The following is a 25,039-nucleotide window of genomic DNA, read 5'->3' on the forward strand; positions in this document are numbered from 1 at the left end:
TTTATTACATAGTAGTTGTGGATCTTTACTCCTCGTTTGCAGCACATGCATCACATCTGAAATAAAAAAAAAACTAAAGCCCAGTCAAATGCTTTAGTTGTGTTACTGATGCCAAATGTGATTTTTTCATTTATTTACAGAATCGATATTTTGCTTGTCCAAGTGATGCTTCTATGATCCTCTTGACACTTGTGCGCACATATATATATATAAATATATATATATATATATATATATATATATATATATATATATATATATATATATATATCACTTGAAAACTTTTGACACATTTGTAGTGGCCAATGACCTGGTGCCATCGGGAGAAATTTTACATCGGGCTTTTGTTCATTTAGCAAATATTTATCTGTCACTGATGGCTCTATCTCTTACGTGCAGGTCCCTCAAATTGGGCCAAGAAATTTCCCAAGGCAGCTGGAGAGAAGCAGTCGCCCATTGACATTGTGCGTTGCGAGGTGCAGCAAGATCCATTCCTGACGGAGAACCCATTGCGATGGACCTACTCTGGCCTCCAGTGCACTAGCCTGCTCAACACTGGTTCTGGATGGCGTGTGGACGTTTCTTCACCTGGACCTAGTTAGTTGTTCTACATTATACTATGGTCCGCCTTGGTGGATCAGTGGTTAGGATGCTTGGCTGCTCACCCGAAGGTCATCCTGGCCGCAGCGATCACATTTCAATAGAGGTTAAATGATAAAGGCCTGCGCGTTGTCAATGCACGTGAAAGGACACCAGATGGTCAAAATTTCCGGAGCCCTCCAGTACAGCATCTCTCATAATCATATCGTGGTTTTGGGACATAAAACACCCACATATGATTATTACTAATATTATTATTATTATTATTATTATTATTATTATTATTATTATTCACTATACTATAGAATAAATTCAATATTTTCGCAAGCACAGCCGTACTGATTAACAACACTCATGCATAGTCTAAGCAAGTTTTTGCCAGCGTGTGATTACCTCACTAGTCTTCATTAGCAAGTCAGTATATATTGAGCATGGGCCTAATAAATATTAGCTATAGCTTTTTTTTTTCTTCTGGCATGAGACTTGAGCTAGAGAGAAAGAAGGCACTGAAGCTGTACAGTTTTTAGTGTAGGTGTGATAAAGTTGAAACAAGATCAGAAAAAAAGATTTCATTTTCCAACAGTATATATTACATTTTTTGCATAATTTAAAGCAGCTAGATTGTGAATATTGTTTCTATTTTCTACTTTGAACAAGACAGTGCGGCCTTCACTTGCTTGGTGCTCTGTGCAACTTTACTTGAGCTAGCAATGCTAAGCTTTAATTATTAGAAAGTGCACTAATGCATCACATCACATTACAAGCATATCAGCAGGAAACATTGTATATCATTTTTCACATTGCATTTGGAACAACACTTTTTGTCACTGTTCCTGTTAATTAGGGAGGCAATCGCCAAGCTAATTCCAAGGGCCGACGTGTCAGTCCCCCGAACTGCACCACGAAAGCACAGACTATTTTGATGTAGTTCGATTTGGTGCATCAGCGGACGCCGGCTGTGGTCTAAAGAACGAGTCAGAGCCGAGAGTTGGTAAACAAAACAAAAAATATGCTCTCAAGTACGGCAGATCAGACAATACACAATTATGCACATTCGGTTGTCCAGTACAACATGTCGCCACTCAAACAACGGGCTACACAATACAATCGGCTACACTCAGAACAACGGACACAAACAAGGACACTCGCTACAATGCAGTCAGATGCATTAAACAACCAAGACACTTAGACTAAAAGTTCATTAAACTTAATCAGTCCAAAGTTCTTGGAATAAAGCTTGAATGTTTCTTTCCTAAGAAAGACTCGCTCCAAGTCCAGCGCAGTTGTCGCTGCACTGCTCCCAAAGCTTCTCTTTTAGGAAACCTCGCATCTTCGAATGCTCGCACTCTAAGCACCAAACTTCTTCGCCGGTAATACGTCAGCCGCTCACGCGCTCCTTTCTTCTTTCTTCTTCTCCTGATCACCGCTCTCTGCTGCTCGCTTAAATACCTTCGCGCTAGGTTCTAGAAGTTTCTAATCGTTTCGTCGGCGCGCTGCACAGCCAAGGCTGGGGAAAGGGTGAGCCTTTACGAGAACAATACGCGACACGTGACGCAACTCTGTATCGCCACGCCCCTTTTCTTCGAAGGGGTTTCCAGCGATCTCTTGCCGACCCATGCGAAGAGGTTGGTCAGTATAGCGGCGCGTCTGAGGGTGGGAGTCTGCGCGCCTGAGGAGTCCTTTGTTTTTTTTTTTTTTTTTTTTCTTAAACACTGGCTTCGGAGGGCGACAATGTGGCGCCTGGTATTGTTGCCGTCACCAAAATTTGGAGGCGTGCGCTTTCTTGAGAGCTCGTTTGTGACACTCTTAATCATAACCAGTTATGATGTGGGCTTTGGCCACAATGTTATCATTGTGCATTCAGTCTTGATACAGTGTCATGTGAGCTAGAATTGCAATTCGACAATAAATCTTCTGGTGTCGTAAATGAGCAGTACTAGAGAAATAACACGAAAGGAAAACTGAGTAGTAATTTCTCCCACTGATGTCGAAAAGTGGCTCTTTGTTTGCTACTAGCTATACTATCACTTGTATATAGTGTGCTATTGTTTGTAATATAGTGTCTAGGAAGAGATATTCTGCCATCTGTCTACTTTTATGGGCCAACATTAAGTTTTACATTAGTATTTTTATGAGACTGTTAAACTTCTAAAAGCCTTCATTGACTTTAAAGAGAGTAAAAGCATTATCTAGAGTCAGGTATACTTTATATTTATAGAATTAGCCCTGCACTTTACACATCCACCTCTTCCACCTTTTCCTAACATAGAATGTACATTTGACATGTGTGAATGTATACTAGTGCACTCCAGACTGTTAAGAAAAAAAAATGTTTAGAGGCCACCAGAGTTCAAAAAGGGTTAAAGTGCTCTTCTTAAAGTTTTATCACTCTAAACAATCATACCTAATACATTCATTGCATAGACCAAGCATGTCTGCAAAAAATTTCCCCTTTGTAAGCTGTAGAAACAATATATAGTTTGCAATTGAATGTTCACGCACCATTTTTTTTAATCTTACGGGAGTCAGCACCAGCACTGCATGGTGTCTAGCATATCTCCACTGTCATGTTGCAGGTCCCCCTGCAGCATCGGGGATCAGGACATAATGTAGGACACTCATAGTGATCACCAACACAAAAAACATGGGTATTTCGATGAAATGAGAAACGTGCAAATGTGTCGTCAGAAATCCACCACACAGAGTTTTTATGATAATGTTGAACTTAAAGGGACAATAAAGGGAAACAATGACCTTGTTTCAATTAACAAAGTGCTCTCTGAAAGCTCTAATGCCATATGTTTCATTATAAGTTCATTATCAGCAGAGAAAATCAAGGTTGAAGTTCCATCTTTAAATTTCACTCCAAAATCTCCGCGCGTGACATCAGAAATACCAAAATTTATTTTTCGAATTTCACGACATCGGCTCGATGAAACTTTTTCAAGATTCATCACGGTGATCTAGTGGCTAAGGCACTCGGCTTCTGACCCACAAGTCACGGAATCAAATCCCGGCCGTGGCGGCCGCATTTTCAATGGAGGCAAAAATGCTTCGAGGCCTGTGTGCTTGGAATTAAATGCACGATAAAAGAATTCCAGGTGGTCGAAATTTCCAGTCTTCAACTACGGTGTCTCATATCGATATGATAGTTTTGGGATGTTAAACCCTAATAATTACTAATATTATTATTATAGAAATTTTTTGAAACTTCGTATGCTAGGTCTGTGGCACCCACAGGTGACAGTGTACTTCCTTTTTATTGATTAGAAGCTAGGTAAGACTCGGTAGATTCCTTCAAAATTTTTGAAATCGGGTTTTCTCTGTGGGAACCTTAAGGTGGCATCTCCACCTGTATTTTCTTTCCGCGCCTTTTCTATTTTCCTATGCATTGCATCATAGTAAGAGTGGTGTTTTGTGGATCGCAAAACCGTACTTTACTAATACGTGAAAAATTTTTAACCTCTTTAGTTTCCCTTTAAGGTATTTAAATGATATGAGCTTTTCGACCCTCTGTGGGAGAAAGTAAAGAAAGATGAGTTGCTATGATTTCTTCGACAAGATTCCTTTTTGATAAAGATCATGCAATCGCATGCCAGTGGTTCTCATTGTGTCATTTCTCTCATTCTCTGCTATTAGCACATCTGCTTGACAATCTCCCACGTTAAATCACTCACTTGGTACACTTTATAACTTCCATTTCATCAAAATAATTTTTAATAAGACTTGGTCAGGTGCTTTCAGTACTGTTTGAAGACCTCAACTTGTCTACCAATGCAAGGCTGCATCCCATGCCTTTGGGAAATGTAGATTCTTTGGATTTTTCAGTTGTAATGTTGTGCTGAAGATTTATATATGCATATATGAATATGATGGAAATTTTCATCCTTTACTAGTGTAAGCATCACCTAAACATAGAAAATATAATGCTGCTGACAGGTGTCCTTATTGCAGCAGTACAACACATTTCATGCAATTCTGATCAACACACACCTAACTGCATCTCTTTCATACACTGAATATTTTTACTTCAGGAAATCATAAACCAGTTAGTTTACTAAGTACATGCAAGGTCTTGTTTTTGTTAATGCTTTTGTTGTGTAGCTTCTGCCCAAAGAGCAGTCTTTCAATTCAGTCTACTTTGTTAGTATGTATTGGTGTGCTTTTCTTTGAAGATATTTTATGTGTAAGCCTGTAAAATGTCTTCCATTTCTTATACTAAAGCTTTAAATTTCAGACATCCGTGGAGGACCTCTTCATCACAACTATCAGATGGTGCAGTTCCACAGTCACTGGGGCACCTGCAGCGAGACTGGCAGTGAGCACACCATTGATGGAGAACACTATGCAGGCGAGGTGAGCGTTTGGCTGTGATCATTTGCAGCAAATCGACATCCAATATCTATTTTTTTAAATATTTTACTCTATTATATTGCACTAGATCTCTTGTGGCTAAAAGAAATGCAATGCCCTCAGTTGTAGTCCTCACTCCAATTTCAATACTGAAAAGTTTCAATGTAGTAAATTGTCAGGATGTTTTCTCACCAGATTTTCTTGACAAATTAAGGGAGAAGAGTATTTCAGGGCTCTCGGGAAGAGGCTCAGAGAGGAGCAGGGATGTGCTAGGGCCCTCCACAAAAACTAAGGGGGATGGTGGTCACCCCCTTGCCTGGTGATCAACAGTATGTGTGCAGCCTTCCCCAATACATGAAGAGGCTCAGAGAGGAGCAGGGATGTGCTAGGGCCCTTTACAAAAACTAAGGGAGGATGGTGGTCACCCCCTTGCCTGGTGATCAACAGTATGTGTGCAGCCTTCCCCAATACATAAGTAAGCAAGGCACCCATGATGTGCAGAACACTCTCGTTAAACAGAACCTGGAGGAAGCAGGTAAATATGTTCCATTTAACAGGTGTACTTTTTACTGGCGGGTGAAGAGAGGTGCAGAATTTCATAGTATAAAAGCAACCATACTTCAGGCAGTTCTTCCTTTTAACTCTTTTGTTACCGCACGAAAATGGTTGTTTTTCATATGTCTCGAGAAAATCGTTTTTGCCAGTTTGAAAAGTACTCCAGCATGCGCAGCATACCAAATTTTGTACAATGAAATGCTCTTTCCAAAATATATATGTTCTAGAGCTACAACAATATTTAGGAATGAATAAAACTGTGAAAAGTGTGAAATTTTTGGTTGCCAGCTGGTAAACAGTGCAATAAAAAACACCATATGTGCAAATAAATCACAGCATATCCACAGAGTGAATGACGAGTGGGGTGAAGCTTCAGAGGGTTTTATTGGTAAACTGTGAATCGTCCGTTCCCTGACTGTGTCTGTCTGTCTGTCTGTCCAGCTGTCCATCTATCTAGTGAACACTCTAAGTACCGCCATCTCGCATCTTTTCATCATATATTCATCATATACAAGTACCGTCATCCAACAGACATTCCAAGGACTAAAAGAGCGGTGGCTACCTACTACTACTAGTACATACATCGAGGACGCATGACCCATGGCTTAAGGAGCTTGGCCCCTGAAATATTCAAAACAAAAAATTCAAAATGTAAATTTAAAGATAAATGGCCCAGGAACAGTATAAAAAATAGATCCTGTACAATATGTTTATATCTACATAGACAAAGAGAATCGGAACCGAGGTGCTGCTTGATAGCTCGTCCAATGCGGTGAAGCACTGCCTGATTTTTCGTGAGACACAAGTGAACTCGTACACTTTCCTTTCTCAGCAAATTTTCGTTTTCTTGTGATAAGAGCCTGCAGGTGTTGCAATATAGATGAATGCCCATGATGTGAATGATCCCTCTATAAATAAGATGTCCAATGAACTTCGCTACTTCGTCTACCGTCGCCTCTTTCCATGAGCCACCTAGCTTACTCCGTTTAGGTTGGCATTCCAATATATGCATCCAAGCATATTTTCTAGCATTCTGCACATCGAAAAAAAAATATTGCGCGCAGTTCTAAACCATTTTGCGCTGCTCCGTAGTCAGTGCCAAGATGTGCTCTTGTGGCCTTCTTATGAAGAGAAGCTCCGCAGTCAATGCTAGCCCACCGCGCCCCTGTGACGTGTGGACTTCGCACGTAACCAGAGTAGCTATAAGAGTCTGCAAAAAGGTGAGTAGCTGCCCAATTGCAACGAAAAAGATAACTTGAGGCCATTAACAAAACAAACCCATAAACAGCTGCGGATGTCTCAGGCTGACGCAAAACATCGTCGGCATAAAACTTGAAGCTGAGGTGCTGTCATTCTGAAACTCTAAGGTCGTCCTCCCTCAAGTCAGGTGCGATTGCTAGGCAGTTTGGAGCATCGCACATGTTTTGCAGTGCTGGTGCTCACCCATGCGCACGTGACGCCGCCGTCATAAGGTCGCGACTAGTGACACTAGATGCGACCCTGTGTCTGATATAACGGTACAAGGAAAATCAAAGCTGCTGGAAACAGGGCTGAGAAGGCCACCTCGATACTTTGAACATACGGCAGACCTTCGGAAATATTTTTGTGGAATAAGTTTTCCCTGACTTCTAGCAACAGCTCTTTATTGAATATCTGGCGTAAACTTCTGACAATCATTACTGCTCAAGATAGTCAAATTGCAAAGCAGACACCTATATTTGATATTTGGCTTGCAAAGGTTTTTTTTTATTACAGAACAATAATGTTACTGTAGCATAATCATGAGGGGCATGCACCTTGGTCAAGTTTGCCAGCCTAGCGCACTTTTCTGACAATGCACACACATTGGTTCGCCCAAAAGTACTATGTTGCCAAAATGGGCAAATTAAAATTGATTCTGAAAGTTGAGTGGCTAGGCTAACTACTACAAAGTGCTGGGTGCACGAGAAACAAATTTGACATGTCAAAATCGACAATTGGAAGTGTTGATCATTGGTGATTGATTTGAATAGGCATGGTAACGAAAGAGTTAAGGTTCCGTAAAAAAAAATTTTTTTTTCATTTACTGAAAGTCCAGTGTAGATGGGCTGATAATGCCTCCCTTGAGCAAAGGGACACTCTAAACACTAAGTTTTATCAGTGAAATATATTTCCAGTTGTATAGCATAAGCACCTATAGGCAAAATGTTTCTTACTGTATGGCCCTTTGTTTTTTTGTTTTGTTTTTCTGCACAGCTGCATTTGGTGCACTACAATGTGGACATGTACAGCAGAGCATCAGAAGCTGCCTGCTCTGACAAGGGGTTAAGTGTGTTGGCTGTTTTCTTCAAGGTAAGCATTTTGACAGATGTTTGCTCTTAAAAATAGAAATCAAGTTATGTTGTTCACAACAAATTTGAAAAAGGTTCCCTGGTGAAAAACGGGACTCGGTGAGACTCCAAAATCAAAATGGGAGCCGACAGATAGAAACGTGTAGGGAGATAATCGGGGTGAACAGTGAAAGTGCCTCAGACAAGCTGGCCGACGTTTAGATGAGAGGAGCTATCTTTGTAGTTGTCCTATTTTTGTAGACTCAATGAGAATATTTTGGTGCTGAGTGCCACTTCATTTCATTTTATAAGTATGAAAACTGGATACCATGGTCATGCACTAATCATAGTCTTGAAATTGTTTTTTGCGAGTTCGGTAGCTGGCTACCACACAAGTGTCCAACCTACCTCAATAATATTTTTTATTAACTTTCTTTTTTTTTCTTTTTGCCTAATATTTTTATGTATAATTCAACGCCACCTATCTCTCCTACAAATTGCTTCAGCTGCCATGGTGTAGTGCTCGGCTGGTGACTTGGAGGTCACGGGTTCAATCCTGGCCACTGCGCTTACATTTTGATACAGGCGAAATTCCGGAGGCTCTTGTACTGTGAGCGTTAGAAAACACCAGGTGGTTGAAATTTCTGGAGGCCTTCATTACGGTGTACCTCATTTACATATCGTGGATTTGGCACGTGAAATTCCACATATTAACGCAATAGCATTAAAGAGCTTGTTTCGCAGAAATTCCGGCGTCAGTGTCAGCGTTGTTGGTTGTGGGCGAAAAATCATTTTTTTGCGTGATAGAAAATGCAGAAAGAAACAAATAAAATAAATGATAAAAAAACTCCGATTCCAAGTGGAGATCGAACCCGGGATGTTTTCGTGACAATTGCGCGTGTTATACTGCACAGCCACACATCTGCTTGTGAATACAGTGAAAATAACTTCCTCTGCTTGTAAATGCTGTGAAAGTAACTTTTATATGCTTTATAAACACACATGTCCTGTATAGATGTTTTGCAATGCAACATGAAATATTGCTGTAATAATGCATAGTACAAGCGTACATTGTCATTGGGCATCAGATCATGGGATCATAATGACATTATGGTTCAAAGCCAGTCACCCATTACAAAAGGCGTTACTGCGCCTATTTCCTTAAGGCCAAGACTACTAGTGGGTGCAATGCAAGTTTTTTGTGGGATATCGCTATTGTGTTCAACTCTTGAAGGTGAAGCTTAAGAATCCCCCAATTTTTTATTATTTTTAGTATTTTAGTGCCTGTTGGTGTCATATGGCTGTCATGAACAAAATCTTTAGCTACTTTGTTCTCCTTATTCTATGCATGGTGGAGGTGCTTTAATGTCGCATGTGAGAGTTTATTGGCCAGCTGTCTGTTACAAACCTCTTTGCACTATATGGTGATGTTGATTAGAAAGGCTATGCCATATCTGTTCCCACAGCCACAAGTGACCCGGGCTTATAACTCCAAGGCCAGATTTAGTGTATGCACTCTTCATCATCATCATCAGCCCGACTACGTCCACTGCAGGACAAAGGCCTCTCCCATGTTCCGCCAATTAACCCGGTCCTGTGCTTTCTGCTGCCAATTTATACCCTCAAACTTCTTAATCTCATCTGCCACCTAACTTTTTGTCTCCCCCTAACCCGCTTGCCTTCTCTGGGAATCCAGTTAGTTACCCTTAATGACCAGCAGTTATCCTGTCTACGTGCTACATGCCCGGCCCATGTCCATTTTCTCTTTATTTCAACTATGATATCCTTAACCCTAGTTTGTTCCCTAATCCACTCTGCTCTCTTCTTGTCTCTTAAGGTTACACCTACCATTTTTCTTTCCATTCCTCGCTGCGTCGTCCTCAATTTAAGCTGAACCCTCTTTGTAAGTCTCCAGGTTTCTGCTTCGTAGCTAAGTACCGGCAAGATACAGCTGTTATATACCTTCCTTTTGAGGGATAGTGGCAATCTTCCTGTCATAATTTGAGAGTGCTTGCCAAATGTGCTCCACCCCATTCTAATTCTTCTAGTTACTTCAATCTCGTGGTTCGGCTCCGCGGTTATTACCTGCCCTAAGTAAACATAGTCTTTGACAACTTGAAGTTCACTATTACCTATCTCGAATCGCTGCTCTTTTCCGAGGTTGTTGTACATTACTTTCGTTTTCTGCAGATTAATTTTAAGACCCACCCTTCTGCTCTCCTTGTCTAACTCCATAATCATGAGTTGCAATTCGTCCCCTGAGTTACTCAGCAATGCAATGTCATCGGTGAAGCACAGGTTACTAAGGTACTCTCCATTAACTCTTATCCCTAGTTATTCCCATTCTAGGCTTCTGAAAACCTGTAAGCACGCGGTAAATAGCATTGGGGATATTGTGCACTCTTACATGCTCACAAATAAATAGATCTCTATCTCCTTTTCCTTATCTTTTTTTTTTGGGGGGGGGGGGGGGGTCACCAAAAAAATCACCAGCTAGCTCAATCATTACAACATATTGCATACAGAATGTAAAGTTTGCGTAATGAGTTTGCATCCTGGCATTTCAGAGCCAACTCAATTCCTTCTTTAGGGCAAGCAGAAACAGTGATGTCGAGGTGCAAGGTATAAGTTCTTTCGCAGTCAATGTGAGGAAGACAGGGAAAGATGGACCTTCATGGCGAGAGTGTTAGGAGTGTTGAGCTTTGCTTTGGTTGTGTTGATGGGCTCGGGGTGGTCGAAGATGGTATGGTCTGTTCTTCAGGCATACTTTTCCTTTCATTTTGGCAGTGGTTGAGCTATGAATTTAAATTGACAGCAAGCTTTCTTTGCTACAATCTCTTACACCACCTTTCACATTGTTTTGCACATATCACTTCTAAACACATTCAATGTGTACAAAATGCTGAAGCATTCACTTTGTCAAATGTCATTGGCTCGCCCCACCACGGTGGTCTAGTGGCTAAGGTACTCGGCTGCTGACCCGTAGGTCACGGGATCGAATTCCAGCTGCGGCGGCTGTGTTTTCAATGGAGGAGAAAATGCTGTAGGCTTGTGTGCTCGTATTTGGGTGCATGTTAAAGAACCCCAGGCGGTCTGAATTTCTGGAGCCCTCTACTATGGTGTCTCTTGTAAGCGTATGGTGATTTTGGGATGTTAAACCCCACATATCAATCAATGTCGCTGGCTCAACACACGCTGCGAAGGCACCTCAAATAAAAAAGCGAATGTGTGCTGTTCTCATTTTCTCGGTGATTTTTTGGACATCATGATGTCAGCAAGGTGCTCCAGGCGAAATCGCAAGTGCAAAAGCGGCCAATGGTTGGTCTACAAGGATGACAGTGCCAATACGATGAGCCAAATGTGTTTCAAAAATGACTCAGTGCTCACTCATTATGCACCACATGAAGCTTCCATTCAATTGTCTAGTACCTTTTGCTGCACTGCATAGGGCTGGCAAAAGTTGTACATAGTCAAAGAGAGGAAAATAGAATGCACTGGGAATGGTTAGTTAGTTGTAGAGGTTCCTCTGGCACCTTCTCCGACGTCATGTCAGATGACGCGCTGAGCGGTGCGGCCACCAGCCACAGTGAAACGGGGAGAATATGGCCAATGTAGCTCTCGCTATAAAATAGCTAGGTGTATATATACTTGGCATGGATAGCTCTGCTGCTATGATGTTTATTATATTTCCCTACAGCCTATGGTCAAGTGCATTTGAACTGCAATTTTTTTGTGACAGTATATACATGCATAATTATTACTGTAATTGTTTGCTAACTCTTTGCAGGAAGGAAAGCCACATGAGGAGTTGAAAAAGCTCACTGATTGTATGTCAAAAGTAATTTACAAGGGGATGAAGTGCCCACTGGAACAAGATATTGATATCAACTCATTGATTCCTGGTAAGAAAATATTGCATGCAGTGACAACTTACTACTACAGTAAAAGCTAGTTAATTTGACTTCTTTTAATTCAGGAAATTGGTTAATTCAAGTGTACTCCTTAATTCCAGCCACCATATGCATTGTTTGATGACATCAAACACACAATATTTAGGTCTCATTTGGCCATAACCCTGTTAATTCGGACAATTCTTGCAGTGCGCTGAACACGAAGGTACACAAAAGAGCGAAAACAGCATTCACAGAGAACCGCAAGAATGTGGTTCTGTTGGCATTTCTATCTTAATCAGTTAGTGACCATGATGTTGTCCACATGAAAATCCAGCACTGTGCAGCTTGATTTGAACGTGATGCAACGCATGAGTAATCTCACAAAACTCAAACGCAGCGGAATCTATTGAAGAACTTTCAGCTGCGGCCGCTAGGCTGGCATAAAATTCATTAGCAGCAGTTGGCAGTCCCTTTACCTTCGAAAGAACTATCACCACGTGCGCATGAGAGTATGTAATAAGGGAGGGGTGCAGAGAACGTTTCGGGCAGTCTGGTGCCATGGCCGTTGAAAACACAGTCACAGGATGATGAAAATTACGGCTTTTACACTGCTTTTATGCAAAAAAGGTACAGGGCTTATGTATTCATTGAGAAAATGAAAGCTTCTTGATTTAACAGACATTCGTTTGTTTTCTGGATAGTGTTGATATTTTGGTATTTGATTAATTTGGACATTTCTTCCAAACCCCCCAAAAATTTAATTAACAAGCCTATACTGTATATAGCATCAACGATGCTTGTCTTCAAGGTGAATAAAATATATAAGGTTTAAGTGCAGAAAAGCAGTATAACAGTAGTAGTATCAAGTTCAAGTCTAGAATTATTCAGTTTATCCATTGAGATAACATAAGTTGTATGAAACAACCACCAGTTTCTAATGCGCGTTTCATATGTAGCTAAACATATCGTGTTAGTTACTTGTGTAGGGATTTAAGAATATCCTGATAATTTGAACACCAGATCAAGTGCTGAAGTATAAAAGACCAAATGGTGCTTTAATTATTGTGGTTGGTAAGCACTTCTTTTAGTATTTTCAGTTTCTTGGCTTCGTAAAGTAACTGCTTAATTCTAATATAATTGAATGCAATAAAATGTCAACTTGCAATCGCTAATTTTGCTACAGGGCTTGTACCGAAATCGTATATATGTGTATGAAAAGCATGAGGCTCATACAAAGTTGTTAGATCACAGAAACAATGATAGGCGCGTTCAGCTAGACCTGGCACATGACGTGTCGATGCGGCAAGTTCAGGGTGCGATCATTACGTGGGGAAAAAAAAAAGTTGAATTTAGACGACAAAATTTAGGCGTGCGATCATTACGCGAGTGCGATCATTACGCAAGTAAATACAGTATATAATAAGGTTTGAGTGCAACCCCTTGTTAACAGATCACACTGCCCATAAGCTAAAAAAATTAAAATGTACAAAATTAAAAGAACAGCTTGTCAGAAAAGAAAACATAATTGAACACTATATAAGGGAACGTCATTTGGATAGTTCTAAAAAAAGTTGCAATACAATTCTGGAACAAAACATTGTGTACAAAATTTAGCGAACATTTTCCAAGAACATGATTTTTGAGTTGTCAAATATTTGAAAACAAGGAATAGATGCAAGTTTACACAGATATGGAATAGAATATGGCTATGTTTGATGACTGACAGTAGTTCAGGTAGAAGACAATGATTAGGCCAGGCAGCGCCTCCTCTATTTTTGCTTGCTACTCTCTAGTGGCAAAGCACATTATGCGCAAGCCTGGAGTTCATGCGTTAAATAGCACAAAATGCCATTAGACTGCTTCCAGGGATATGGGTCGTCATCCGTTCCCTTCGCAAAGCATTACATGTGTTGCCATCGAGAAAAAGCAAGTGTCAGAAAACGAGGAACTATATTATAGGTGATTTTATCATTTTAGAGCTTAAACAATGTAGTATCGTGAAATAAACTAGAACAGCTCCATATGCAGCACGATTTATGAGATCATTGCCTATGTTTTGAACAAGCGCTTTTTAAGTCTGAATTATAATGCAGACTCTCAACTTGAGCCAAAGTGACAGGCTTGAAAAATGCGGCCTGTGGTCAGTTGCTTGAGCTTGTCTGTGTATTTGTGGATGGACTGTCGTGGCCTTAATATCCGGCTGCTCAGCTTTGTTTCTTTCTTTTTATCTCTGGCCTCCTAATTTGGCAGCGAGAAGAATAGAGCCGAATGCCTGTGTGGTGCCCATGGGCTCCCATTCAGCTTCGGGCGTAATGTTAGCGTTGCACACGGCAGTGATCGCGAGGCAGTGTTGTTACTGATAGACTAAATTGTTGACTGTTCAGATGCAGCGCACTCCCGTTTAGTGATACCAATTGCCGTGTTGCCAAACGTGAAAGGTAGTCTTCAGCCACCACTACTCGTAAGCTATTAAATACTTTGGTTGTAAATGGCAGCTAAATGTAGAGTGTGGTATGAATATTTATTTGGAGACCAATCGTTGTGCCCGATTACTGCAAGCACGCTCTCCCCGAACAACGGCGGAAGCTAAAATTTCACTCATATACAGCAGTGCAGTGTGTTAAGGCAATAGATTTAAATACCTCATCAAAAGTGAAAACTAATCGCCGGTGGCGTTCGGCCTCTTTTCGAGTCGGTGGCATGAACACGAGTGATGCAAGAAATCATCATTACCTGAAAACTTCATCATACGATGTCACATAATATAAATGTTTGTGATGTATCGGCAGGTCACATAACTTGACAGCATCATATAACATCTTCGCTTGGTTGATATTGGCCGATCATGAAGGCAGTGCATAACCAGCCGAGGGGCAGAAAGCTAGCTTTGTCACCAATCCTTGAGGCAGTAAGAAAACCATGTTGCGTGTAGAAATATCCCAGAGGAAAGTAGGAAACATTCAGTGCATTGAATCGGAAGAAAACAAGGATAGTTTTTGCCTTTAAGTCGTCTCGGGTGAGTTGATAAGGGGACTAGCAAGTTTTTTTTTTTTGTTTTTTTTTTTTTGACTTACGAGAAGTTAAAAAAAGAAAATCTGATTTTTTCCTGTCAGTTATGCTGAGTGGTACACAGCAGTATTATATACTGAGGCATGCAAATAATAAGGTTGCAAAAGCTTGAAAAATAAAATAAAAGGCGAATGCTATAAAACTCGGAATGCATATATCGAACGGGTAGCACGGCCTGACAGAGACAGGGGAAAACAGCGCGCCGCTATGTTTGTGTTACTTTTCATCCTCCCTGCATCCGTGAAAGCCGTCAAGAAGCATGACTGCAAATTAACTCGCATGAAAACGGGAATTTGCAAGCTTCCTAATACACGCGTTCGTTCAGCGCCAGCATCCCGTAGTCTACTTGCGCAGCGCCATCATGCGGTAGTAGCGAGCGGAGGCGGAGCACGCGCTCGACGGCCTGAAGAGAGCGTTCGCCCGGGCACTGAAAAATGGAAAAGGCGCTGGGCCAGGTTATTGCACTACTTTTCATGCTTGGTTTAAACTGGTGATGTTCCCTTATACAGCTATCACACGATTATGCATACTTGGGGCTTGTACGATGTAAGCATGAAGGAATCTACAGTAAACTCTCAGTAAATGGAAATCTGTTAAACGGAACTATGGCCTCTGCAATGCTTGGTTTTGGGCTTGTATTATGCACCTATGTTCACCTCTTAATAAACGTAACTCCTGTTAAATAGAACACATTTTTCTAGTTCCTTCATGTTCTGTTTACCGAGAGTCTACTCTAATCGGTAGTCTAGTGGCTAATACCCTTGTCACACGGGCACCCCTGAAGACTGTTTAACTCCCTCGTCCTTACGACAATGAAGATGTGGTCCGTGTCGCACGGCCACCCTTACGCAAACGAAGGTAAACGGAGCATTTCGCAAACGACGTTCAACAATCTCCCTTTGCAGCGAAACGAGGTACTCTCGTCCCCAGCAGTCTAGAGGTCAGAGAAAAATTTCGAGCACTAAGTGGCCGCAGTGAAAGAATTATACATTCTGGCAATATTAAACGTTCTTTCCTTGTAGTACGAATTCATAACACGTGTTTGTTTACATATATTTACGCCCGCTAGAGTTCACTTACTCTCAACATCGATGCCCTCCATACACACCGTGCCTCGCGAGTCGGGCCGGCCAGCGCCAGCCGATCAACGTCATTACCAGCGCAATATCGTACCATGTTCTCACATCGTCCGCCCTGTCACTCATGGCTGAAGAACACAAAATGTGCGCTCACGAGGCAAGGAAGCATAAGAACTTTCGTACCGGGCATGTACACAGGCAACAAAACAACTAAAAGCACAATGGGGCCAGCATCACTGGCAGCATTGCTACATTTCATTCCAGGCCCGTGTGCTCAGATTTGGCCGCACGTTAAAGAACCCCAGGCGGTCAAAATTTCCGGAGCCCTCCACTACGGCGTCTCTCATAGTCATATGGTGGTTTTGGGATGTTAAACCCCACATATCAATCAATCAATCATGAAGGAATCTAAATATTGTAAAAAGTGAAGGAGCTGTTTGTGCTTTATTTTTCTTATTACGTCAGGTGCAACACTTGAATGTGAGCACAAATTTCGTTCTTGTGACATATTGTGCAAGGCAAAGCATGAATTTTAAAATTGTAGCATTACTTCAGTTATTGTTGAGTTCTGAGTAAAAATGCACAAACTAGTACTTATAGCTACAGCTTGCTCATCATGGCCATAACAGTATACTAGTGTGTTGTTTGTGTGCAGTATTCATGGATTGAAACTGAGTAACTTAGAGCTAACTAGCATGCATACTTTCATTTCCACCATTCAGTTAATGGTGAAAATCTAGTTCAGTTAATGTTGGTGTAATTTTGTTTCAAGCACGTAGACCAGAGCGACCATTATCTTTAGAGACCAAATTTGTCGTAACATGACGTGGTTTGCTCAAGCAGTTGGGAATAACAATCGTTATACTAAAAAATTTGATTTCTCATTTGAATCCATCTGAATTTAATCAACTTTGTTTACAGCCAACAGCTCATACTGGACGTATGAAGGCTCCTTGACTACACCACCTTGTTATGAAAGTGTCACTTGGATTGTCTTCAAGGAACCCATTGAAGTATCACGGGAGCAGGCAAGTTTCTTATGCCAACACTTTCTCTTCAGGCTGAAATTAGAAAGCCTGCAAAGTGGGCCTGCCGCAATGGAAAAAAATTGAGGCTCATTTCTGAGTTTACTGAAACTTCTTTCACTGCTTCAGTAAGTTACCGATATTCCTTTTGAAAACAGCAAGGTTTAACATTTTAACATATGGTGTAGTAGCACCAATGATATCTCACCAACTAGCCCAGCTCTCAACCCTACTGAGCAAGTTTTAAGGTTTGTGTATTCAGGTACAAGATTTTTTTTCTGAAGAAATTTCAGAATCAGTGCTGTGTTCCTAACTAATGGAAGGAAATTTTAGGGTCCTATGTGTGTATGCGAAAAAAACAACAAAAAAAAGCAATTTTTCACTAATGTGCCGACACTAGTAATGTCAAGCAGGGTCCCTGTACCGTGATGTACACATAGCTTACCATTTACAGAGCTCTAGAAACCAAAAAGTCTAGCTTGCATGTAAAAGAGAGAAAAAAAAAAAACTGGTGGTTTTGTGATTTTGGTTTGTTTTGTAACTGAAAGTAAAATAAATGACCAACATTGCAATTGAATAGTGCACCTAGAAAAGGTATAGAACTTCAAAGCCTACCAAGTTTAATTATCAATCCTCATAGCTGGCATCAAATGATGACCTTTGCAAGCAGTGCTGATGGCCATTGGTGAGGCATTCGTTAAATACTTTTCAAGCAGTGCTAATTGTGCATTTTCTACTAACAAACATGCATAAAAAAATCTAGTTTGCAAACAGTACTGCATGTCGACAGCTATTTAAACAGGTGCTCAAATCAATATAGATTGAATTGTTATATAATTTAATACTACACTAGAAAACTTTTAGCCATTGATTTATAAATATGTATTGTAAGTTAATATAGTATCAATAAATTTCAATGTTTCGTAGTAGCAACGCACGAAATTGTTTTTACCAATGGCTTGCCAGCATATGACAACATTGCCTGAACACAAATTCTGAATGATGGAAGTACATAATTTATGTTAACTTTTTTCATGAAGAAAGAATTCAGGAATTAAGAAAACACACTGCTGCAGTGCATACCATTAATTATAGTGATATTATTTTTATATCATTTACTAGAATACAAGCAGTTGCTTTCGCATGATCATAGAAAGTATTCAAAAATGTGCCGAGGTTAGATTCAAGCTTCTTCATGAATGCAGTGGTTCCATTCTAGCACCAACTGCACCAAAGTGTGCCAAATCGGATTTACTGCACCATCCTGACAATATCAATGCAAATTACACCAAACTGCGCCATAGTCGGATTTTGAAGAGTCTATCACTGGCAATAGCCACGCCAGCGCGTTGAAACATGTGCAACTTGTTCTTGGGGCCACTAATGTCACAACCAAGACGTCACAACCATGGACCTAGAATTGCTCCTCTAACTAAAGTGCGGTCACGCTTGCGTCCCAAGTAATCCACGCTGCTATAGGCTTGGTCCAGACGCAACTTCTGTTGCGCAAGTCAGCTCAACGGTAAAACCAGCTCTCCACAGCTAGGGGCTCGTGACATTTATTCCAATTGGTAGTGTGTAACTGTGGCAGCAATTCATTGGCCGAGATTGTCCATTTTAGGTGCACTGCTGATAGCTCGCTTGGAGAGGTGCACTGCATGCAATTTAAAGTAATTTTCACTAATAACTGAACACGTGCCGCAGGGATGTCTGTAGCATCTACTTGTGGACATCGCGATCCAACTTTTTGTGCTTCACATCCACAAAATAACATGTGAACGGTGAGAACGCGTTGACACTTTTTCTCAAATATACTTTATCCATAATAGGTCTTCATGCAGAAGAGCTTTTCCTTAATTCCTTCCACCACACATCTGCGTTTGTAATCGCTGTTGCAGTAGATGCCCCTAAAAGACCGTACCCTTTCGAGCTCGTGAGTGCTAGTGTCCGAATTCAAAATTTTCGCGTGCTTTTTAAGTCATCTCGTTGCTAAAAGCATGTCTCTTGGTCGGAGCAGCTGCAATTCGGTTTCAATACATGCATCTTTTAATAGGGGGCCCATCGCTGACAACCCTGCCATGTCGGAACACCCAATTTGAAACTGCTGTCTGGCGATTTGAAACACGTCTGGCGATTAATTAATTTGAAACACGTCTGGTGATTAAAAAAAAAAAACACAGTATAGTGTTCATTGCTTTGTTTGTTTGGGGGGGGGGGGGGGCAGCTGTGTCCCTCCAAGGGCATAGTCGCTGGCACGTGCTATCTCGAGGCATCATTAGACTGTTCAGAAACGTTCTGTGCTATTAATGCGTGCTTCACGTTGAGATAACTGACAGCACGAAAACCGGTTTAGCACCTGAAGTGGTCATAAATTCTGTAACCGGCTTTCTGTTGAGTTACACATTATCTAAAAGACACAATTTGTTAGTTTCACATAAGCCATTAGCAGTGTATGCAATACCAACAAGTTTTATGTTATACTAAGTAAGGCTTGGCGTTATCTTCGAGGAGCACTAGTGGCTGGGTTGCCATTTTGAAGGTCCGTACACTCGGACCTTCAAAATGCAGCGCATGCAGCAAGTCTTTGGCATGCGCGAAAGGCTTGCTGTTTGCACTGTGCTCGAGATCCGCACGGCAACTTGAATGACTAGAGACCCCCGGAACACCTGTTGCACGTAGATGCATGCACCGCACAAACGGCACGTGTGAAAGGACCTCCAAAATGCTGGCATGATGGCGTGGCTGCCTTGCAATCAAGGGTCAGTGCATACCCCCTATATATATGGCTGCTCTAGAAAACAAAGCACTTTTCATACAGGCTGTTCACATTGAGAATACAATATGTGAAAGGGTATACAAGCAGTCCGTGATGTCTGCCGAAATAGCAAGTCGCGGGTTCGAATCCCGGCTGCGGCGGCTGCATTTCCGATGGAGGCGGAAATGTTGTAGGCCCGTGTGCTCAGATTTGGGTGCACGTTAAAGAACCCCAGGTGGTCGAAATTTCCGGAGCCCTCCACTACGGCGTCTCTCATAATCATATGGTGGTTTTGGGACGTTAAACCCCACAAATCAATCAATCATGTCTGCCGAAATAGTGTGCGCACCACTGATCGTGCCCCCTTTAAGTTTACAGCTGCTGCTCTAGGGCCAGCCTCCCCCATTCCTTGAATGGCAGGCCTAACATGCGGGGTGATGTTATCGCATGTGCCCTCTTTGCAATGAAGATAGGTTGGCTTTTTTTATGTCTGCTTGAGCCGTACTTGTTGCCCCCGCTCATGGGCTTTTACCCACGTATAAAACATGATGCAAGGGGTATGGTGTTGTCGATTTGGACGTTACACACAACATGACGGCAATGGCAAAAACCAGTCGCGAATGTCCATATAATTGCTATCGCAATAAAAACACAATGGCTTTTGCCTTTGAGTCATCTTAGGCGTATGCATGAGGTACCTTGTGAGGTGTTTTTTTTTCTTTTGCAGCTTTGTTGAGGACACTAGGTGTTTTTGGGTGTACAGACAGAACGCTCTAGCTGTATAAAACTTTACTGCAAAATGAAAACGAAGTTTGTTAAATCATGTAGTCCCAGCACAGAGAAGCCTCGGAGAGATGTTAGTGCCTGAGGAGGTCGGCTTTATAGCTAAGTGATGCCATCTTTTACCAAGCAATATAATCGATCACGAAGAAAAAGAACCTCTTTCTTCTTGGAGTCAGCTTAGGGAAATGCAGTTGGGACAGTGTCTCTCTAGCGTTGTTCATCACTGCATTTGTCTACCATGTCTGCTGATAACCACATAGGTGTATGAGAATGTTATTTTATGAAGTACAATTTTATTGAACCAGTAGTTTGTTTATTTGCTACGAAAATAATTGGTGGACAGGTTGTTCCAGTATGACGTCATTATTTTTGCATCATCTATTGAAGTAGGGAGTGCTCCTATGATGATTGGCTCAATAAGATTTCCAATAAATCTAAATATTTCAAGCTCTTCACAAGAGCTTGAAAGTAATTCACATCCTTGATTGTAAGTGCAACTTGCTTCTATAGTGTTTTCAATCCAGGGTGTGAAGTTAGCTACTCCAGAGTGCTCCCAAATGCGAAATTTCGCTGCTCCAAAGTGCTCCAAAATGAAAAATTTTGCTCCTCCCAGGTGCTCCAAATCGGAAGACCTCGATAGCATCTCTGTAAATGATCTTTTTCATATGCTGTGATATTGCTTCTGAGTTACATGTTTGAACATATTTGTGTGCGAGGACTGCAAAGCCTTTATTGCTTGAAATAATGTTGGTGCTGAACGAGCTCTACATAATTTTTTTTACCTACTTTGTTGGAATACATATTAACCAAAGAAGCAAAAAGAGACTGAACTGTATCCTGTTTCTCCTTGTTTTTTTCCTGTGTGTTCATGCAGTGCAAGAGCTATGTAAGCGTTTTTTTTTACGTAGCTTCTGATGTTTTGAACCAGGGGTCGGCAGCCTGTGGCCCGAGGGCCGCTTGCTGCCCTCGGTACGACACTTCACTCCACCCTCTCTTGTTACTTCCCACCCGATTCGAAGGCAAGCATGGCAGTTTTGGCCAAGAATAGGGATATCACTTGTAAATGACTAATTTGACTGCAACTTTGCATGCTAAAAATGAACAGAATTTCTAATCCAGTTCTGCAAATTATTATCGATTTTTTTTTTAACTGTTAAGCTTTGTCTTCAAATCTCCCCCCCCCCCCCCAACTCACCATCTGCCCTCCCCCTCAGTGTTTTATATTCATCCAACTTGGTCCTCTGACCGAAAATGTTGCCTAACCCTGTTTTAAAGAAAGACATATTTTTCTTGCTTGTGGCTTGCATATGCTAAGTCCAAGCCGTCTCTGAACTTTCCAGTCTTCTCTTCCTCTCACGTATCTTTCTTCTTCCTTTCCATCTAGTTTGAAGCATTCCGCCAGCTGTTGTCTTACAAAGAAGGAGGAGGGCCCCAGGTGCCCACTGATGGCCCAATCCTCAAGAACTTTCGACCTCCACAGGCTCTGAATGATCGTGTGGTGCGTGAGCCATCTGAATAAGCGTGCCTGGCAACATGTTCTTCACTCAGCAGCTTTGCTTTTCTTCACCAGCTTCACAATAATTCTTTGGTGCTGGCAGAAGTTCACATCATACCTAGATTGTTGAATTAGCTTCCTTGTTTGTAGCAGTAACATTGTTATTTTTATTAGTTAAATGCTGGAGAATACTGGGGACTTTGCATCTGCCCCATGTCCCTCGAGGCACTCATTACGACTGTGCCAGAAGCGTTAATTTTGGTGTGGCTAGTTAGTAGCAGAGAAAAAAAAAGGAGGTCTTGCTGTAAGCTGTCTTGCCTCGGAAGTGGTGGTATTGTGGACTTGTGAGACCATCATGTTGTGTTGTCTATTTCTTGTTCAAATGTGTCATTAGGTAGTATGCCCACCAAAATCTAGTCAAAGTGGAAATATAGTCGAACACTGCTGTTGACCGCAGCGTGTGCGCACTGTTAAAGCTAAGAAGCAGTGCTCTGTATTTGTTAAGTGTTCTACAGCATCCAGCTTCAAAGTCCAGGAAAGACAGACAGTGGCACAACAGCAATAATGAGTCCACTTTAAGGTGTTGATGTGTGGGTTAGGATAATTGCATTTGTACCCAAATTGCAGTTAATAAGCTCACTGATGGTAAAAGAACGAAGCTGGGCCTGTACATTCATGTCTTCCACCTAGTTGTTCTTGTAGACATGTTATGCATGCACTTCTGGTCCGTGGGATCGACTAGTTGCAGATTAAGATGCAGAGTTGCAGATTAAAATGCCGTCGTGCACATTTAACTCTTCTGGTTATTGCATTTGCTTTTCTCTGACCCTTAAACATATGCGGCTACAGGCTGCACATCAGTATGCAAAACCTTTTGGCACAATTATGTGTATTGTTTGTTGCATCTTCAGAGGTTCTATGCATATTTTTATATGTGTATATATGTATAGATATATATGTACCCTTGTATCAGAAATTAATATTGGCAGAGAATTGTCAAAAAGAGCAGTGATCAAGTTTTGCCTGAATTACACGATCTTGTTTATAAACAGTCTTAGTGAATGTTATAGCCTTTAGCATAGGTTCATGTCTTTCAGGAACCATAGTACAAGGCTGCATTTACATGTTCAGCAAGAAATCAAACGGCATCGAACTACCGGTATTAGTGTTGGCCATTTTAGAGTTTAATACTATAGTAAGCAGTGCATAGAGCAAAATGTCTGTCTTGCAGTAGCTGACGATGTGCTGGAAGAAAATATCTTTTCTTGTAGGATTATATGCACCTTCATTTATTATATACTCTCTGTACTGCTTCTTTGTTTGATGCAGCATACTGCCATCTTGGTACAGGTGACAATGACAGCATACTGCAGGCTTTTTTTCTAACCATGTGCCTTTATTAAATAGCAAGAAGTATTTTATGCAGTTGCCTGTTGAGTTTCTAATAAAATCTTGTTGCAATACAGGTTGGTTATTCTTGAATTCTTTCTCCACACTGACCAAATCATTGCACCACTATACCTCGACATTGCCAGGAGTTTGGCTTTTTTGAGGGGGGGGGGGGGGGGGGTTGCAAACTTGTACTGGATCATGCCAAGGAGAGCAGTGAGCGCTGGTGTGGCTTGAAAGAGGTAAGTAGGTAGGGGTACAGGTTCCTTGTTTGTGTCCTGCTGCCCACACTCGTATATATTGTTGTTCTAATCTTGCAGGATTGCTTAGGTAAATTCACTGGATGTTTACCACAGGCATTGGTAGATATGTATTTCATTTGTCTATCGGCACATTCAACCATGATGGTGAATCCATGTGCAAATGAAGTCGTTTATCTTTATAGGGTGTTATATTTGAAAGAATATAGAAAATAATGCTGGTGCACAAATTAAGAACACTCTTAATATTGTATAAATGTGATGCCAGATTTTTTTTTAATTCACCTTGATCTACAACCACACAGTCCACTGCAGTTTTGACTTATCGAAGATAACTACAGTAGGACATGCGTTATTTTGTAAATGTTTGTTATGCATCATTGTTGATCAGCTGACCAGTTCTATTGTAACCAAAGTGCTTAAAATAAGAACACTCTTATTATTGTATAAATTTGTTGCCAGATTTTTTTTTAATTCACCTTGATCTACAATCACACAGTCCACTGCAGTTTTGACTTATCGAAGATAACTACAGTAGGACATGCGTTATTTTGTAAATGTTTGTTATGCATCATTGTTGATCAGCTGACCAGCTCTACTGTAACCATTTTATAAAGCACAATCTGGCTGTAATGTAAGTATAACTAGGTGTGGTAAAGAAATGTAGTCTTACGATTTGATTGCACAACATGGAGCAGAACAACATCAGAGACCCTAGTGTCCTTTGATATCCGGGGTCTCAAACTTTCATCAGCTATTGGGCCACAGTCACTAAATTTAGTCCCGCAAAGGGCCGGGACAGTGAAGAAGAGAGAAGTGGATAGAGGGGAGGATGTAGTTTGGTGGTGGTTCAAACAACATGTCTGCTAACATTGCCATTTCAAAGAAGGCCTTTCCCATTTCTCATATACGACTCGTTTTAGGAAGGGATTTGGTGACAGGATTCTAGAAACATATTGATGCTAATCTCCGAAATGACTAAAATTTGGATGCCGATTCTGGGCTATTTGAGTTTTTGTTTCATGGTACTGTTTCAATACAAAGTGTCCGCATAGGGTGCTTTAAAAAAAAAATGCTAAAGACCAATCACGTCTGTGCATCATAGGCCAACAAAGTGTCATTAGTTATGATAGGCGAAAAAAATGCAAGCATCGTTTAGCATTGTCTCAAACAGTTCCAAAGTAATTTTTAAAAAAAGAAGGGATGAAGAGTGTCATGTGGGAGCCGCAGGTAGCTAGCGAAGGGTTGCTGGGCTGCATGTTTGAGACCTCTGTCTTATGTTTAGTCCAAGACAGGGCTGGGCAGTATCACGATACAAGATTATTGCAATACCTTAGAGATACTTTTGGGTATCTGTATTTATGAATTTAGATGCATTTGGAAAATATATTTGTATCTTGATAGTGCCAACATTTTTGCAATTTATCAATTATGTTGAAATACTGTGCAAAGCATAAATATCTTGTTGCCTTTT

The 25,039-nt window shown here is 41.1% G+C and overlaps 1 protein-coding gene across 4 annotated transcripts in view; it reads left to right on the plus strand.

Annotated features, from left to right (window-relative positions):
* The window catches only part of LOC119176243 (carbonic anhydrase 1), a 110,571-nt gene extending 87,190 nt beyond the window's left edge, over positions 1-23,381 (plus strand). For all 4 annotated transcript variants that reach the window (XM_037427427.2, XM_075877306.1, XM_037427426.2 and 1 more), the window contains 6 exons: positions 400-597; positions 4,838-4,956; positions 7,744-7,839; positions 11,605-11,719; positions 16,780-16,886; positions 21,806-23,381. In XM_037427427.2, the coding sequence (XP_037283324.2) occupies positions 400-597; positions 4,838-4,956; positions 7,744-7,839; positions 11,605-11,719; positions 16,780-16,886; positions 21,806-21,940 (770 nt within the window). In that variant the 3' untranslated portion in view covers positions 21,941-23,381. The remainder of the gene's footprint in view (positions 1-399; positions 598-4,837; positions 4,957-7,743; positions 7,840-11,604; positions 11,720-16,779; positions 16,887-21,805) is intronic.
* The last annotated feature ends 1,658 nt before the right edge of the window (positions 23,382-25,039 follow it).

This window comes from Rhipicephalus microplus, chromosome X (genome assembly GCF_043290135.1).
Source record: "Rhipicephalus microplus isolate Deutch F79 chromosome X, USDA_Rmic, whole genome shotgun sequence".
In the NCBI taxonomy this organism is placed as follows: domain Eukaryota; kingdom Metazoa; phylum Arthropoda; class Arachnida; order Ixodida; family Ixodidae; genus Rhipicephalus; species Rhipicephalus microplus.